This window comes from Meleagris gallopavo, chromosome 2, assembly GCF_905368555.1.
Source record: "Meleagris gallopavo chromosome 2, MGAL_WU_HG_1.1, whole genome shotgun sequence".
NCBI classification, from domain to species: Eukaryota; Metazoa; Chordata; class Aves; order Galliformes; family Phasianidae; genus Meleagris; species Meleagris gallopavo.
In genome coordinates this window covers 4226969-4245609 of record NC_139405.1, presented here as the reverse complement: position 1 = coordinate 4245609, position 18641 = coordinate 4226969, and the positions used below count along the sequence as shown (strand labels likewise).

The 18641-nt window shown below is 48.8% G+C and overlaps 2 protein-coding genes across 6 annotated transcripts in view; one reads left to right on the top strand and one right to left on the bottom strand.

The window, feature by feature from the left end:
* PPP2R5D (protein phosphatase 2 regulatory subunit B'delta) overlaps positions 1-5403 on the bottom strand; it is a 29140-nt gene extending 23737 nt beyond the window's left edge. For 2 of the 4 annotated variants that reach the window (XM_085218683.1, XM_085218682.1), the window contains exons 1-2: positions 5271-5403; positions 4760-4840 (exon numbers count right to left, since the gene is read on the bottom strand). In XM_085218683.1, coding sequence (XP_085074809.1) covers positions 4760-4840; positions 5271-5297 — 108 coding nt within the window. In that variant the 5' untranslated portion in view covers positions 5298-5403. Of the gene's footprint in view, positions 1-2342; positions 2409-4759; positions 4841-4970; positions 5114-5270 lie in introns of those variants that run through there. The other 2 variants (XM_010706411.4, XM_085218684.1) reach the window with 2 other exon arrangements.
* Positions 5404-10329: 4926 nt separating this feature from the next.
* Positions 10330-18641, top strand: part of LOC100547311 (abhydrolase domain containing 12, lysophospholipase) — a 29166-nt gene continuing 20854 nt past the window's right edge. Inside the window, exon 1 of one of the 2 annotated variants that reach the window (XM_085218680.1) lies at positions 10330-10616. In XM_085218680.1, the coding sequence (XP_085074806.1) occupies positions 10477-10616 (140 nt within the window). In that variant the 5' untranslated portion in view covers positions 10330-10476. The remainder of the gene's footprint in view (positions 10617-18641) is intronic. The other variant, XM_085218679.1, reaches the window with a different exon arrangement.

The window sequence follows — 18641 nt, the reverse complement described above, 5'->3', positions numbered from 1 at the left end:
CTACAGCCATGTCCCCCTCACTAGGGAGTCTGGAAAAGTCAATGCCACTAGCTTCTAGTCTTCAATATCTGGCAAGAGGGACAAAACACAGCTTCAACTGTTAGTTATTTAGAAAATGGATATATGCACGTATCACATAATGTTTCCTAGAGAAAATCCAATGATGGGGAAGGCCAGATACATTCTTATGCTGCAGCACTCAAAGGGTTTTAGCATTGATTACTTCTATATTGACTTCCTGGCATCAGTCTGAATTCTGGTTTTCAGGAGGCTCTTCCTGCATCAGGCCCACTGTCCTTCTGCCTTCAACATCCCCCTATTTTGGTAGCATGAATCAGGAGAGGAGAGGCTTGTTACAAGCCTCTTTAACATAGTTTTATCCTTTGGAACATACCAGACTGCTAAAACAAAGCTTCTCCCTTAACACCCAGGTATCAACCTCACAGTCTGTTTCCCTGACATCAGCATCAGCTGACCAACACAAGCACATCCAACCAGGCTTCAGCCCCACTCCTGACACCACCACAGCCGCTTGGAGAGACGCTGTTTGTGAGCCATGTGTGCTGGAGCGATCAGGGAACAGCACAAAGCAGTTTGCCCAAGCGCGGTGCAGCAGCCCCACCTTTCCCGCTGCAGTGGAGCAGGCTGCTCTGCCAGCAGGATGGGCCAGCCCCAATCACAAGCACGTCTGAGCTCCCCCAGGCACTGGCTCCCCAGCTGCTTGGCATTTCCTCCCTGTTAGTTCCCACCACCTCTCCTCCCTGCTAGGAGCTTGCCAGTACAAGTCAATGAGCCTCAGGCCCTGGGCCCGCTCTGTGCCATTTCTATTCACTCCGGGCTCCAGGAGATGCTCTTCTCCCAGCCACTCTGAGCGCAGCGTCAGCCTCTGTTCTGTTCTCCTTCCCATCCATGACCTCACCTCTGCAGGCACTCCCACTGCAGCTGGGTGTATCGCCACTCGGAAAGCCCTTCTGCCTCACTGGTCCCTTGAGCATCCCCTGCTTGCTAAGCTTTCAGCCCAGATCTGCTCTCAGCTCCTCCTCCTCTGATGACTCTTCCCTTCCCATCCCTCAAGTCAGTACCTGTTCTTTGTCTGTTGTTACACGGCTTCCCCTATTAAAATCAACCTCTCTGTTTCAGAAGTAACACCAACACGCTGTAACGCTTATGTCTGAATAATGAACTCCAGGTACTGCAGTAACAAGCCCCATGGAGATATCTGCAAAACACGTAATACAGCAGCTCAGTGAAAAGGAGCACCCTCTCCCAGAGCTGTGCATCTCATCAGTGAGGCTCCAAGCTGTCCTTGAGACTGCAAAGCAACCCCTCTTTACTGCTGCTGCTAATCCCTGCTCTCACTTCCAGGTCATTAACTCTCTTCACCAGCCTCTCCCAGGCTTTCTGGCCAGGAGTAACTCTTTATCATCCTCTCATCCACTGACTTGTGCTCTTCTATTTCTTTTTTCTCCTTAAATAGCTACACAGAAATTCTCTCCGTTCATACCTTCGTCATGTTCCATAGGGAATGATCTAAAAAAATATTTTATTTCCCACTCTCTGCTCTCACATTTTCTTCCACTGCTCCAATCTCTTCTGGAGCAAATTATGCTTCTCCAAAGCCAGGGACTGGCCATGCTATGCTGCCTCATCACCTCAGCCACTTTCACCAATAGAGCACTGCACTACTCCTTGTAGGTAGTTCAAACGCCACCTCTGGTGGGGATCTACCTGCTTCTGAATGCACCTGCCCCTCCACCTCAGCTCCACAAAAAACTTATTTGCTGTAAAGAATAAAACATTACAGGCTTCCTATCCTCTTCATCTCCCTCCTCAAAGATCCTCACAGGAGGTCCCAGTCTGCCGCGCTTGCTCAGGTCTGTCAAATGAGAGCTGCTCTTCAAAGAGCTTTACTCATTCCACCAGCTGGACAACTTGTCTGCAGAACAAGTCACAACTTTCTGGTACCAGGATAAATGAGGACTGTGAGACCTCCTCTGCTCCCTGCAGCATAGCGCGAAGGAAGAAAAAGCATGCTGGAAGAGAACTGCCCAAGTTATGTTCTCCTGCTGCAAGTTCATCAACCATTTCATCTACTGAGACACAAAGATGACAATTCTGTTCCGCACACCTTCAGAAAGGTAACCAAACAACCATATCTCCATGGAAGAATTTAGAAGTCACGAGACTCCCACAACAGCAGCAGAGCCATCAACTCCTACCACACAATATTGCTCCAGGTGTTTTGTAAGGACAAAAGCCCCTCCTGCTTCCAACACAAGAAAGAAGTCCAGCTCCTAACGCACAGACCAAGTTCCTTACCCCCAGTGTTAAAGCAGAAATACCTTTCTGTGCTTCCTGAAGAGCAGGAAAATTGCATTCAAACTGGTATACATTTCTTCTTATCAAGCAAAAAGCTCTCTTCCATTCTGCAGCAGAGCAGTCCCGAGACAGGAAAGCACCAAGAGAGAACAAACTTTGCCGCAAACTCAACAGGGAAATGGAGATGAGACCTGCGGCAGCAGCACATTGGAGAGGTGTCTCCTTTCTGCTCTCTGTTCCTGTGATCAAAGGAGACCCAGCCTTCCATCCTATAGAAGGGCTGGATTTCGTCTGGGATATGAGGAAGTGGCTGGGTATGTTTTATGGGAGGGAAGGTTAGACACATTACTTCTAAGTTTCTCCTGTGGCCAGGAACAACCATACATTATGTGCCATTTCAGGTAATGGAAGAAAACTTGTAACTAACTCTCCCTCTCTGGCTGCAGCACTCGTTACCAGGAAACACAGCCACACGCCACTGGTTTGGATGGGGACATCACCGTGCTCTGCTTTGGTGGCTCTCCATCACCTTTACATTGCAAGATTCAGGCTTCCTTCTTCTTCCTAGAGGTGGGAACTCAACAGACAAAGAGTACCAAATAAATAAAAGGTAAGCCTGACCCCATGATGCCAAACTAGGCGTTCCCTCACTTGTTAAATCAGCAGACAGCCCTCAAGCAAGCTGTTTGTAGCTGTATACACAACGTAAAACAGGTAGAGGCCAAGACAGGGATGGGATATACAAAGAGGAATCTACAGAATTGCCACCAGCTCCAAGGCAAACAAACTCAGCTGGTTCTCTGCCGGCTACAAGGCAGGTTAGGCATGAGCATGGCTTGAACCCTGAACTGGATTAGCTGTAGTAGGGATAATTTTTGAGGCTGTGCAACACCAGTCCATGCTTTGAAGAAGACCCTAAAGTAACCTTTTTTGGATGGTGATGTTCCCATGAAGCACAGAAGTCTTCCAGGTCTTCATTAGCCTGACATCTCCCATACCCAATCCTCCAAATCATAAGTGCAAAACATTCCAAACAAGACTTGAGCATACAGGCTTCTATGGACGTAGAAGTGACACAGCTTGTTTGCCAAACTGCAGTATTACAAAGAAACAAAAGAAAAACCATACCAACATACATATGTATGCATCCTTTGTTGGACATGCATACAAAGCTCTTCCAAGCCAAGTCCCAGAAGCCACAAGCACACTGTTTGGGTGCCGGGCTGACCCATGTCTGCCAGAAAAGCTCCAGCTGACCCAAGTTTTTGTTAGTTCTAACACAGCTTCTCATGTTATCACATTCTGCTGAAGCCATCCTAATACATCCAAATTGGCAACATCAAAATTGAGAATGAGACTCTGCATGGTTAGGAATACAGATTGTGCCTTTTTGTGAGTAATGCTGAGCTCAGAAATGAAGCAGTTATTCCAAAGAAGAATCACTTCATCTCTAGCACTTTATCCCTATTCTTTAAGGTGTCCTAGTAATTATTTCACAGCCTCACTCCCCCAGAAAATGCCTTTCAAGAACAAGCTCCTTTTCTCTGACTCCTCACTACTCTCCCACTCTGACACCAGGTGACAACAGAGTTGATTGTGCTTTGCTCTAACAGGAGCAAAGCAACTGCTCCTGTCTGTCAGGCCTCCTCCTCCCTGGGAGCGGTGGCTCCTCTCATCGACTCATAGAATATCCCCAGAGGGAAAGGATCCACAAGGATAATTGAATTCAACTCCTAGCTCCACACAGGACCACCCAAAACTCTGCCCCAGTGTCAGAGCGGTGTCCCAGCGCTCCCTGAGCTCTGGCATCGGGGCCATGCCCACTGCCCTGGGCAGCCTGTGCCATGCCCACCACCTCTGGGGCACAGCCTTTCCCTCACCCCCACCTGCCTTCTCTGACACAGCTCCACGCTGTTTCCTCAGGACCTGTCACTGTCCCCAGAGAGCAGAGCTTCACATTGCCCTCTGCTCCCTGTGAGGAGCTGCAGGCTGCCATGAGGCCTCCCCTCATTTCCTCTGCTCTGTGTTGAACAAACCCAAGGGCCTCAGCTGCTCCTTATTCATCTTGGCCTCTAGACCCTTCCCCGCCTTCACAACCCTCCTTTGGAGGCTGATAGTTCATAGCTCACACTGTGGCTCCCACAGCTGCACACAGCGCTCCAGGCGAGGCCGCACAGCAGTCACCTCAGAGGCTGCCATGTCTCTCCCTGCAGCCAGCTTCACCACACTGCCCCCAGCTTTGTGCCAGGCCTTTCTGCAGGGCTGCACGACAGGAGGCTCGCCGTGACTCCTCCGTCGCTCCCCTCGGGCCGCAGCTCGAGGGGCACTAACTTGCTGCGAACTTTCGCCTTTGCCGCTCTCTGCTCAGACCCCACGGATCCGGGAGGGATCCTCCCTTGCAGGAACGCGGGGACAGCGCCGTGCGAGGCGGAAGCCTTACCTCTTCCGAATTCTCAGCCCCGCCATCCTTCCCGCTGCCGCCGCCGGGCTTTGTGGTGCTTTTGGCCGACTTCGGAGACTCCTGAAAGGCCGAAAAAGCGAAACGTTCGCCCTGCGCGCCCCGACACCGCGGCCCCGCGCCGCCTTTGTACCTCCTCCCCCGAGAAGGGCACCCCGCGGCCCGTTTCGAGGCCTCTACCGGGGCAGCGTACCTCTCCTACCGAAGGCATCTTCGCGGGAAATGGGGGGTGTCGAGGACGGGGTGGGGATGAAGATGTGGGGGGGCACCGCCGCCCCCCGCGCGCGCCTCCGCCGCCCTCCTGCACCAGGCGCCCCGCCCGCCCCGCCGCGCGCGCCCCCGCCCCCTGCCGGCCGCAGCCCCGCGCGCGCCCCCGCCCAACGGCCGCGCCGAGGGAAGGCCGCGGCGAGGATGGAGGGACACGGGGAGGGAGCGGCGAGCGGGCCGCACGCCCGAGGAGCGTCCCCGCAGCTCGCCCTCCCGCCCGCCGCACCTTCTCCTTCTTCAGCTTGTAGGGCATGGTGAGCGCCGGGCCCCAGCCGCTCTGCTCCCGCTCCCGCCGCCGCCTGCGCCCGGGCCCGGCCGCAGCGCGCCGCTCCCATTGGGCCAGCCCAGCCCGTCTGCCTAGCAACAGCCTGCGCTGCGCCGCGCCGACGCAGAGCGGCGGATTTTTCTGATTGGCGGAGCGGCCCGTCTGTCGCGGGTGCGAGGGGTGACCCGAACCGGGGCAAAAACGCGGGGTCTTTGCACCCTTCCCTCGTGGGTACGCGATACTAGGATCTCCTCCGGCCTTCTCTGAGCAACGCAGCCTCAGCTCTCTTAGCCTATGAGGGATGCTCCAGTCCCTTCATCATCTTCATGCCTCTGGCTGGGCTCCTTCCAGTGTGTCTGCGTTTCTCCTGCACTGCGTCGCCCAGAACAGGACCGAGCTCCAGGTGCGGCCTTGCTAGTGCTGAGCAGAGAGGAAGCATCGCCTCCTTCCACCATCTGGCAACACTCCTCCCAGGAGGCTGTGGGGTTGTTCTGTGCATGGATACAGCCTGGTATCTAACAGTGCCTTCTCTGCCAAGCTGCTTTCCAGCAGGTTGGTTGGCCTCCAGCTGGTGCTGGTGCCTTGTTCCTCCCTGGGGGCAGGACTTTGCACTTCCCTTGCTGAGCAGGAGCTTTATCTTCACCCATTTCTCATACCTGTCCTGTTGCCTCTGAACAGCTGCACAACCCTCTGATGTACCAGCCCAGTTCTCTCAGCCTTTCTTCATAGGATCTGCCCTTGGTGAAGCCATGCTGGCTGTCTCAGATCACTTCATCTTGCAGGTGCCTTAACATCTCTTCAAGGAGGATCTGTTCCATGATCTTCCCAGGCACAGAGATGAGGCTCACTGATCTGTAGTTCCCTGGATCTTCCTTTTTCCTCTTCTTGAAAGTAGGAGTGATGTTTCCCTTTTTCCAGTCACTAGAGATTTTGCCTGACAGCCACAAAGAGGAGAAATGCCCCTGGGCACACCCCTATCGACTGTCCTCCAGCTGAACTTTGTGCACCTAAGCATTCTGAGGCTCTACCCCATACCTCATCGAGAACTCAGAGTGTTCAAGCTCTACTCATGCCAAGAGGACAGACATTAGTTGCTCTCCTTTCACCCATCAAACCAGTTATCTAATCGCAGGAGGTTTCAGACAGATTCAGCACCAGTTCCCCTCCATAAATCCTGACTACTCCTGATCACCTTCTTACTACGCTCCGTGTGTCTTGTGTCTTTCCAGTTTGCTTCAGTGTTCTTCAGCCTGACGCTTTTCTCCCCAGAGACGACTTTTCCATTTCTTCTGGTCTCAGAGGCCTGCTATTCCTGAAATCTGCGAAGCTCAGAAATTTTCGCCGTGGTTGCTGACCTGGTGCAAAACGTTCCTTCAGCCTGTTTCAGTGCCACGTGGGACTGCTGCCATCTACAGGCGAGCGCTGCACAAAGCAGACAGCCTGTTCCCGATGCTGCTGCATTGCCTACAAGCGCTCTGTGACCTGTGGACGACAGACTTTGTCACTCCCTACCCCACACACGGCAGCCCTCACTCGGTGGTGGAGGCAGCCAGGCTGCAGGGCCGGCAGGCTTCAGCTCCACATGCACGCTTGAATTTCTGGAGATAAATTCACCATAAGCTGTAACAATTGGAAGAGGGTTCACTGAAAACCAAGAAGTGCAAAAATGTGTATGAATGACACCCTTGCACCTTGCGGTGGTCTCCTGCTAGCTAATCTCTTGCTGCTGAGCAGCATATCATGACTCGCTCCAGTGGAACACACAAAGAGCTTGGCAGTCCTCAGCAGCTCTTGAAGAATGTGTATTTTGTTTTGCATGATTTAAACACATGAAACATATCCTCTACTACTGATGAAACAAGTCTGAGCACCTGGAGATACCTGTCCTGTTAAAGAAGAGGCCAAGCCACTTTTACAGCCACTGACACCTCAAAAATTAATGTCATAGAGTATGAGATATTCGCAGAAGCGGACAAATGTGCCATTGCAGAGCAAGATTTGAATTTTGCCTTGGTAAGAGGTTAGGGTCAAGAAAGTTGAGAAAGTTTTGAGGCGCTTGATGACCTGTTTGCTAGTGCAAGAGGTGAAAAAGCACCAGTTCTCTTCAGCAAAGTCTGTAACATGAATCACTCTGGCTTCAAACAGGTGCAGATTTTACCTACAGCCTGCTTTGAGTGTGTACTGTGAATTTGTTACCAGGAAACTTGCACTGTGTCCTTGGCCCTGCTCTATCTCCCTGACTGAGCATATCTATTCAGTAGGTGACACAGAGGTGGGTGTTGTTGCCACCTCCTGAAAAGAAACTCCTGGATTGCAGCTTTATGAGGAGGAAAAAAAAAAAAAAAGGTTACAATAGGAACCTCTTTCTGTGATGGGTCACATTATGAACCTTTGTTGTATATTATCTGGCTAGTCTCTGTGGGCAGGCACATTCTGGGCTCACAGAATGCACTCTTAGATGGAGCATCCATCAGTGAGGAGTGAAATGAGACTGCTTCAGCAGGGGCACTAGGACTAGCAGGCAAGGTGGTCAGCATGGAGGAAACCTTATGAACATCTTCAAATACACAGGTTGAGGAACTGCAACAGCAGGTAGGTAAATACAAATGCTTCCCAGATTATGTATTTCTCAACTTACAACTCCCAGACCTCAATTTGGAGTGGAACAAAGAAAACACTGAGCTATTCTGTGCTTTGCTAGTATGATCTGTGATCATACTGAGCTAGGCTGTTGCAAGTGGTAGTTCTGTCATCTGGCCAGCAGACGGTCTGCAAGAGCTGGACTGGATGTCCTTGCATTTTCTGTTGTCTGAATTCTGCAGAACTGTTCCATGCCCTTAGAAATGCATTTGCTACACTGTAAAGAAAGGATCTAAATGTGACCCAGGACCAACATATGTCTTTATCACAATGCTCTTTGTTGTTGGAACAAATAACAATACATCTGGGCAGAAGATTTCAGTCTTCTCTAAACCTAAGCTCATTTTTTATTTTTTTCAAACTCGTCAGTTAAACAAACCTAGCTGGGCACAAGGAGAAAAATGTCCTTGAGCCTATAACATACAGCAACATCTCCTCCATTTTGCCAGAGATATAACACCAAAAAAGGTCATTTTTACAGGCTTGACAGCAAGACTATAGTAAAGATGACGTTGAACTTTAGGAGTGTTCATTCAACTGTCTCCAAAACTGGGGGAAAAAATGTTCCCAGAAGGGCAACTGTGCCTTGCAAGACTGGTTAGGAGTGCCTGAATAGAATTTACTGATGACGGCTGGTAGTGCCACAATTCCTAGCTCTGTCACAGAGGAGCAGTATGAAGAACAGAACACTACAGCCTCAAAGCAAGCCTCTCTGGATTTTCAGAGGTTCTGCTGCCTCCTAGGGGGGTGTACAGTCTCCCTCTGCTCTGCTCTGAGTCTCCTCTCCTTCTCTCCCCATCTGTCACCTCCTCCTCAAAGGTAGCTCTGCCCTTGCTTTTTCTGATCACTCTGTTGCTTTGAATACCCTGTGCTTTTGAAGAGATTTAACTTCCAGTGGTTTCCTCACCAATAATTTCTTCTTTGTGTTACTTCAGTGTCTCCTTCTTTGGGTTCTGTCCTTTGTGGATGCTTGTTAGAGTGTCATCCACATTTCTCTCCCTTCGCTTTCTAATGTTACTCAGGATCTGTGCTCATTGCTGTCCTTTGCTTTCCATCTTCTTCATCTCCAGGCCAGGCAGGTGCATTCAAGTACATGGTAGGAAGGAAACTGGAATCAATAAAGTTCAACAGGTGGTTTCCTTTTCTCCTGGCCTATCTTTACACCTCTTCAAGATCCTTCCAGACATACCCTATGGAAAGTTTCTGCTACAGCTTTACCATAATCTTCATTTATGCCTTGGGCTAAGAAATATCAAATTATTTTTCAGCTTTTTCTCTGACTGGATTTTCCTGTTCTTCCCGTATATTCTCTCTGTGGAACTACATGGAGCTACTGGTTGCTAAGAAGTCCTGTGACAGCACGTTCCCTGGGCTGTTTAGCACTGTTTAGATGAATTGTTTGGTGGCCACAAATGGCAGAATTTCACCTTAGTTTGTCTACAACAGCAGCAGAAGTATGTCCCTTGCCTTAACACATTCCCAGCGAACCCACCAGAATTCAACCATAATATCTGGGGTTAATCTGGGATTAGGAATGGATGCTGTACATTAATTTTTTGTGAGTGGGTAATGTTCTGATGCAGCATTCACCTCTTACAGTAGGTAAGAAGGGTAAATACTGATCCCAAATAGGAGAGTCTCTCTTAGACACCATGAATTATGTACTAGCTGTATGGAGGACTACACATCCAATAAATATATAAATAGTGACAAAAATAAATGATGTGGTGATTTCTAAATCTTAAAAATCTCTAAAAGGTCACAAATGTTAGTAGAAGCTTCCAGCGACATGACAAAGCAGACATCAGCATGTTAGAGTGTAATTTCTGCAAGCTAACCGTTAATGCTGAGATAGCTGATGCTTGTCTTATGGCAACGACTTCCTCCTTGTCGGCGCACTGTTTTTGCTTTTGGGATTAATTTGTAATGCCCTATTTACCTGGAACCTCAGTGTATATTCCAGGTATGGCTCAGTTTGCACGATGACAGAAGAAACGGACACAAAATAGCTGTGGTCACTTGTCTGAAGAGCTCTGCTTTCCAGGAATTCCTCCACTCCTTCCCTCTAGGAGAGCACACGGGCACCCTGTCAGACCAACCAAAAGTCGGGATACATGAGTGTCTGCTTTCTGCTGCTCACTGCTATAACACAGATACTTTTATTTATTAATATTATTGGTGATAGTAGAATAGACGGTTTATTTACTCCCAGCAGGCCGCCACCGCCCCGCCCACATGTCGCGGTATCGCCTCAGGCCGCCAACAAAATGGCGGCGCGGCGCTCTCTGCCCCCAGTAAAGATGGCGGCGCGGCGCTCTCTGCCCCCAGTAAAGATGGCGGCGCGGCGCGGAGTGGGCGGCGGCCATCCGAGGTGCGGGTGTCCTTTGTCCCCATCCCGCTCCGGAGGCGGAGATTGGCGGGGGCGGGGCTGGGGCGAGCGCGGCGCTGGGCGAGCGGCGGCCGTCCGCGGAGCCGCTGCTGTCGTTCCCGACGTCCCGGTCCGCCGCCGCCGCTCCCCCCGCCCGCCATGAGGAAGCGCAACGAGTCGGTCACGGTGGAGCATGAGCGCGCCGCCGCCGCGCCCGCGCCTCTCGACAAGGGCTGCAGCCTGAGGCACAGCCTGCGCCTGCCCGCAGCCGACACGGGCATGAAGCGACCGCTCGGCAGGTGAGCGCTGCGCCTCGGCCGGGGCCGCGGGCGGGTGCCGGGGGACGTCGGGCGCCGGGATCGGGGCTCGGCCGGCTGCTGCGCGGGAGTCGCGGCCGGGGCGAAGCGCGGGGCTGCGGCCGTTCTCTGTCTGCCGCCTCGGCATTTGTAGTGCTTCCTGCGTGTTGGTACTGTTACGCCGGGAGAGCGGTTGCATTCCTGTTAAAAGCAATAGATCTATAATGGGAGAAGATGCGTTTAACCTAGGGGCCGTCTTCACATCTTTTACGAAGACGGACGGATGCTTCAGAAGGGCAGCGGAAAAGGGCAGAGTCCAGAGCTACTGCCGCTGTGCACCCGGCGTTAGCCGTGGTCGCATTGCCGAAGTGTGAAGAGTATTTCATGGCCGTGCAGTTTGGGAAGCTGGAGCCAAATCGCTGTGCTGCGGGAACGTGGCAGCCTGTGGAAGCCTAAAGGCAGGCGAGGCTTTAGAAAATGAGCCCGAGTGGCTCCTTTTGTGGTGAACTCCCTGATGATCTTTCTGTTCTCTTAGGCAAAACCAACATTGGAAAGGAAAATTTTCCTGCTGATGACATGGATTTTTTTGTCATGAGTCGTGGCAGAGCCCGTAAAGTGCTGTTGCTAATCTCTGCGGGTGATGATGTTTGTTTTTGTGCCCCACAGGTAAACTTTTAGGATGCTGTCAGCGCTCGGTTCGTGTTCGGACAAGCTTTTGGTAATTGCAGATGGCGCTGGGTTGGCCTCTCCGTTCTAATGGCTGTGCAGTAGATCAGACTGTGTGGGTGCTCAGCTTCTGTGACTACTTACTCTATTTTGCTGTAGGAGATTACCGCCGCTTTCAGAAGTTATCAAGTGATAGCTTGCTGACTCCTCCAGTGTTAAAGTGCTCTTTGCTGAAGCAGAGGTGCTACCTGAGCACTGAGCAGAGCCTCAGGCTGCTGGCTGGCTCTGGTGGGCAGGGATGTGGCCCTAGATCTGTGGTACTGGGAAGGGCAAGGCGAAAGCATGCTCTGCTTGTGGAAAGTTTTCTTGTATTTATTTCTCCTTTTGCACTTTTTGAAATGGTTAGTAGGCAAATTTTCCCAGCTTTTCTCCAAGTCGAGCCTTTGAAACTGTTTCAGAAGCCCTTAGGGTCCTGCATGTGTTTTAAGCTTGTTAATTGTCTTGGTTGAATCATGTGTTCCATACAGCAGCATCTCACAAACTTGATGTTGTTGGAAAGCTTTATCTGCTCGGAGCTCACTTTCCCTCAACTGCATATAAATGGACAAAATCTTATGGACCATCCTGTGCAGTATTACAAAAATGAGGTTTGTTTGCAGCCAAATCAGAACATTAAAAGGAACAATCACTTGCTTATGTCCTTCTGCTGCCTTTTCTTGTCTACTGTACCAGTGCAGGTTGTTGTACTTCAAGTGAACCTCCTTTGATTAATTTACCCTTCAGCCAGTGGTTTGCAGGCAGGATGCTTGGGTCTGCTAATATCCTCCATTTATGTTTTCTGCAGGATAACAACTGCACTGTTGAAGTGTGAATCTGAGCCTGCAGGAATGGGAGGTCCAGGCAGAAGGGAGCCTGATGCACAGAGATAACGGTGTTGTCCAGGGCAGCTATCTTAAGGCAGGTCAGACAGCTGCCCCATGTTCATCAGCAGACTGCAGAGGGTGTAAGGAGGAACATAAAAGGAAGCAACATGCATAACAAACCTCTGCTGGCAAGGTATCCTGACCATTGCCAGTTATGTAGCCAACAAACTTCTGTACCTGATTCCTCCCATTTTGATGTGCAGAGTTGTGCTGTTGTTGCAGCATACCGCTCGGTATAAGGTTGTTACCTCTTGCAGCCCCTTATACCATGGGTATTTGGTTGTGTTGTTGTTTGTTGGTATGTTTCATCATTTTTGCTTCCTAGCTCGCAGAAACTGGAAGGATGTGAAGCTGCATTGCAAGGATGCTGGGGAGATGCAGTTGGCATGGTGTCTGTAACTGGGGGTTAGTGCTGCAACTAGTTATTCCTAGCAACGTGCTCATTGATGCAGTAGTTAAAATTGGCATTTCTGGTGGCTGTGGGTTCCGTGTCCAGGGCAACTGGGGCTGCTTGCATTTCAGGCTGCTGTTAAGAAGCTCACTCTGTATATGGTTTTTCGTATGCTTTGATAATGACACAAACTGCTGGGTGGAAAAGCAAACCAGCTCCACAGCAGTCTGAAGCATCCGTGTGGTTCTGCAGCCCAGGGCTGACCAGATGGCAGCTCCTGTGGCTGTGGAGCATGGGGGCTGCAGAGGCAGCAGTTTGTGATGGCAATGCTGACCTGGGCTGCAGAGCACTAGCAGGGCTTGTGCACCAGCAGGACTTTTTCTCTTCACATCCAGTGCCTCAGCAAAGGCTAAATAACACCATAAATGTAAGCAATGTTTATTCTTCCAGCAGTATTTTTGAGTTTTAATAGCATTGTACGCGTCCCTCTGTTGTGGTTCAGACCCATCATCATGCTGTACTCATTCATCCCAGAGCTGAAATTGATTCTGAAGTGATGGAGTTTGAGCTACTCTGTCACAAAAAGTGCACGTACAGCTGATGGAGATGGATCTCTGATAAACCAAAGATGTATGTGAGTGCATACTGTAGTCAGTGTGGCTTACAGATGTCAAGAAATGCATGTCTTTCTGTTTTGCTTCCGCATGTAGTGATAATATTAAGTATGGTGATTATCTAAGAACTTTACCAGGAGCTGCTTTGTCAGTATGAGAACAATTTATTATTATTATTATTTTTTTAAAGAAGGGATTGAGACATTTTGTCTGAAACTATTAAATGCGAGATTGCAATGTATTTGGATTTCCTGGTATGTGTGTCTTGTGTGGATGGCCATTCCTGTAATGTTTGTGTTGTGATTTTCTACCTGACAGCTTGAAGTATCTGCTGGTTGGTTATTAAGGTAGAACTGTGTTTTGAGTATAGCAGTCTTAGCAGATGTGTATTTGAAGAGTGGTTGTAAAGCTGTTACTGTAACTCAGTTTTGTGATTGCTGGCTGTGATGTTCTGAGGAAATGCGTTTGAGCAGCCTTAGTTACAGAAGACCTTGATGTGAGAACAGGGAGAATAAAGGAAGTCAGGTGAGCTTAATACTGACTTTGATCTGAAAGCAAGTTTTCCTATCTTATTTCTATTGAACCCTGATCCTGGAGGCAAACAGTGGCAGGAATATTACCCTTCTCTCCTGTGGCTTAGTCCTTATCTGTGCCTCTTTAATCCCAATCAATAGTCAGACTCTAGACCTGAAGTATTAATTTTGCCATTCTGTAGTCTCTTGCTAGTGAAGCCATCTCTGTCTGTGCTGTGAAGCAGTGACAAGCTGCAGACTCTGTGAATGGAAGCTCTGTACCTGACGTTTTGTTGTGCTGTGTCTCTGGAGAACTGCTGTCCTGCTGCCCCTTCGCTCGTCTCAGCTATCTCCACTCTTAGCAGCCCCTGCTCCTGTCTCTGAGTTTTACTGGAGCAGTGAGTGTGCCCATGCATGCTGAATGCAATGTGTAGTGACCCTTGGTGCCATACAGCTCCAGTAGCTGACGTGCTCTGTGCCTCCCTGTGTCTCTTTGGATTTAAGCAGCAGCATCTTTCCTCTTGACAGAAAACTTGGCCATGGCTGTCTTTCAGATCACTTGTTGGTGAGCAGAGTGCAGGAAGGAGTGGTGACAGTTTCCAGTCTCTTGCTGTGCTTTTTTCCATGTTAAGTACAGGTTGAACCACGGTTTCTCATTTGGTTGTAAAAACAACCTGCTCTGTGGTTTTCTATTAGTTTTATTAACAATTTTACTGCAATTCCTCTTTAAAGAGGAAGCACGGTAATATTTGGCTTGGGTCTGTCAAAAATGGCATTGTGTAAGTACTTCCACACTGCCTGTCCCATGACTGGGAACTCAGTGGCTGTGGCTAAAACTGTTTTCTCCAGTTCTCCATGTTTCAAAGAACTCTGCCCAAGCACACTTGCTTTGGGCTCAGCAGGAATTTTTCTCTGGAGTTATAACTGAGTTTTGTGTTGGTCTCCTTGCACTCTATTTGATTGCAGTGCCATTATTGTGACATCTTATGGACCCTTGAGTTCAGTTGCTCTTTTTTTGGCTTAAGTCTAAATTATTAACTGTGGCTGCTGTTAGTTCCTTTGGGCATGCTATAATCACGGGGTGAGCTGTCAGTTGGTGTGATGCTGTGCTACAAGGTGACCAGCTGAGCTTCAACATCACCGCAAGTCCTGGGCACCCATTGTGAGCTTTTCTCTCTGTATGTCCCTTTTTCCTCCAGTACCCTCCTGTCTATTTCCAGCCCGTTCTTACACACAGGATCAATGGCCTACTTACAACGAGCTTGTTTCTGAAGATATTTGCTTTCTTGCTATAAATGGTATGTAGTTGCCCAGCCAGGAATCTAGTTCTCTGCAAATGCGTTCCCAGGTCATCACAGCAAGTCCATAGATTCTTCTGCAGGATGTGGTAATGCGTTTCTTTTTGTTGAAAACAACATTGTGGTGTTTTAATGAAAATTAATGATGGTGACATCATATCCTCTCCAGAATCTGCTGCTCTGAGTGAGAGAGACCTGGTGATATCCTCTTAGGAGACTGCGGCTAATTTCTCTTACCCTTACTGGCCTGAAGGCAGATCAGATTATTTTAGCATTCATATCAGGGTGTGAAATTGGTAAACATGCTTCTATTGCAATTCCCCTATGGATCCCTGCGTTTTGGAAACTCAGTGTGTAGCTGCTATAAAGGTGACATTGCTGGTGGTACAGTCGTGGATGGCTTCTGATATCCAGAGTGACTGAGTGTAAGCAAGGAAGGTTCACTAAGGCTGTAATGTGAGAGCACTATGTTAATGTGGACTGAATCAGTACCAGGAGAGGATTAAAAGACAGTACTTGGGTGTTTTAAAAGGGTAACAGGAGATCTAGGAGACTTTCAAGTCATTAGCCTGAGGTGGTGCCTGTGCAATTTTAATGGTAAGAGTTAACTTGCAATTCAACGAAGGAGGATTTAACAGCTAAATATACTAATGAAAGTAGATTTATCCTTTGGAAGGCAGGGTATAAAATGTGGCAAGTATATCAAGATTGCATCTTCATTGGTGGAAGTGGTAGAATTGTTTCTCCAAAGCTCTTGATGTTGTGCTTTGGTTTGTCTGTTTTAAGGGCTTGCATTGCAAACAGAGGATGTATCGGATATATTGCAAACCAGCTCAGTAGGCAGCAAAACATCTAGGAAGTTTTCTTGGGATTGATCCTTGGGCTACAGGGTATGTAATTCTGTCTATCAGCCACAGCGGTGAGGAGGAGGATGAGGTAGAGAGCAGGGCAAGTCAGCAGCCCAGGGCAGCTGGTAAAATAGCTGAACCTTATCAGGAGACAGGTTAAAGGTAGCTGACCCCAGGGCAGCATGGCTGAGTGGGGAGCAGGGCCCGATGTGATGCTGTAGCCTAGAATTGCTCTATGTGGCCACCTTGGCCACCTCCACCGGCCTCTTGTGTACCAGCACGCTGTCTGTGCTGCCCAGCCCTTGCTTCTCACCTTGCTGGCATGCTTCTCTTTCCCACTGCAGTAACAGCAGTGAATTTCAGAAGTCTGCTTCTTGCTTGACGAAGGCAATTAAACTTGCGAGCAGAGTTTTCTATTTTTCTTCATCATTTAAACTATGATTATTGAGCTGAGCTAGCAGGAAGGATGTCTGTGTTTACTATTCAAATCGAGCTGTTTGCTTAATCCGGATTTATTTCAACATTATAACTCTTACTGAGTGCTAGAGCACTAAAAAAATGTTGGACAAGAAATAGAGCTTGTAAAAATAAACAATCGAAAGTATTTGAGATAAGTCCCACAGCTGCCCTCACGCTGTTCAGAGCAATCTTTCCAATCACCGCGAGACAATTGCAGAAACCAAAAGAAGAATCTGGAGTAAATAAAAACCGGCCTGCAGTTTTCTTCTGATTTGAGCAAATATCTGAAACTAAACCTTCCGTACAGGATTGCATGGCTGCAAACTTCCCCTGACAGAATGGCCGCTTCCACTTATTTTGGTAAGTAATCGCCGTATCTGAATGTTTGCTGAGTGGTGTCGGGCACAGATAACAGAATATCAAATTCCTCTTTTAACATCACTTAAGCCCAGAGGTGTTCCCTCGTATCTTTGGCTATCTCTGCCTTCTGTTGTGGGAGGAGTGGTGTGCGATAGCAGCTGCTGCTCCTTCTCTGACCAGTGGGCGAGTGTGGGCTTCACCTTTCACCTGTGGTGTGTTGCTTCTCCATCAGGACAGCAAGCAAGGAGGCTGGCTCAGTCTGCAGCTGTTGCTTCTGCAGTATCCACTCTATTCTGGGTGTGCTTAGAGTACTGAAATCAAGTTTGTAGCAGTTGAAACTACAACTCGCTGCTTCTTGCCAAAGGGATTGTTGTTGAATGATACTTAAAATGAGGTTGGTTGGGGTTCGTCTCTTGTGGTGGGCAGAATGAAGAACTCGGTGCGGTACAAATGGGGGACAAAAACTGCTTGGAAAAAAACTTTTTTCAGTATGCAGGCTCAGAACAGAGAACAGCAAGTACATTTACCCTGTCTAGAGGTTGATTTGCCTTCCCCTGGCAGAAAGCTTCCCCTGGGGTGACTTCTCTGAGACAGAGAAGCCTCCGCAGATGAGGGTGATGCAACTGGATCTTGAGTCAGGGCTTCAAGGGCTTCCTCCTGTAAAAGAAAGCATCCACAAGGTGCTCAAGTCGCTTAAGTGGATTAAATAGATCCCCACAAAGTGAAGCCTAGCTCTGATTTCTCCCTTAGCAGTAGTTCTAACTCGCTTGTTGTGAAGTTTTGATTGGTTTCCAAGCAGCTTTAGGAAGCAGAGGCAAAGCTGACAATGTCAGTTTTGTGCTGCTGAGTGAAAAAACTGCGAACTGGACACAGTCATTGGAAATACTCTGTTCTTTATTCCCCTGCAAATCCAGCAGAAATGCAGTGAATAACCCTTTCTTTCTATTTCCGATAGCTTTGTGCTGTCCCTAAAGCATTCTTTTTCCCCTTTTGACTACCAGAGCAGGGACCACGTATGCTTTAAGCTTGTGGCTGATGATGTGCAGTGCTGCGAAACATTCAGTTCCCACTCACTTAAGTAGAAATGCCAACAGCTGCTTTCTGCTTTCCTTGTTTCGTGGTGTGGCTCTTCAGAACTTCGGCAAAGGCTCTGGTTTCAGTTGTCAGCTTCATTTTTCAAGCTTTGTCGTTCTGGAGTTGCTTCCTCCACAAGTTGACACCTGCAGTGAAAATACTTGACTGAAGCACAGATAAAAGCAGGAATGAATTAATATTCCTGGCTGTATGCAAAGTAACCTGCTGTTCAAGGTAGGTCAGGGGCTGACAGCAGCTCTGTGTCTCTTCTTGCATCTGTTCTTTAATCACGGCTGTCGCCTCATGTTCACTAAGCCTTCTCCCTTTTTTAAGCAGGTCAGTTAGAGAGGGTGCTGAGTCTACCAGCTAAATGTAACAGTGATCAGCTGATGGCCAGCATATGTAATGTTTTGGCATTGGTTAATGCTCTTGTTTGCTTGCATGCCTCTAACAGGGAACTGTTGGTTCATTGTAATCCAAATGTTTTGCTAGTGATGTGTTCTGCATGTAAAAGGTGGCAGTATGGCTGCTAATACAGAAGCATTTTTTCCTTCAGGCTTCCAAGTCATCAGATCTCTGCCAGCAAAAGCAGAGCTGCCTCAGGTGGACAAATGTAAGATGGCCATCTTCATGCATTCAGAAGGAAAAGATCTACTGCTGTAGACAGATGAGACTGCTTGCATGCTTTAAAAGAGAGCCAGAGCCACAGAGCCTACCAGGAGTGATAATTTTCAGGCTGTGTGGCTGGTGGCTGCTTTCCAAAAACCACCGTGTGAAGACCTCACATTCACAGGGGTGTACAGCTTGGAAGAATGGACCTGCTCAAACATGAATATCTCTAGGAGCAAAGTCAGAACTTATGGATTCTTGCTGTTGCTGCGAG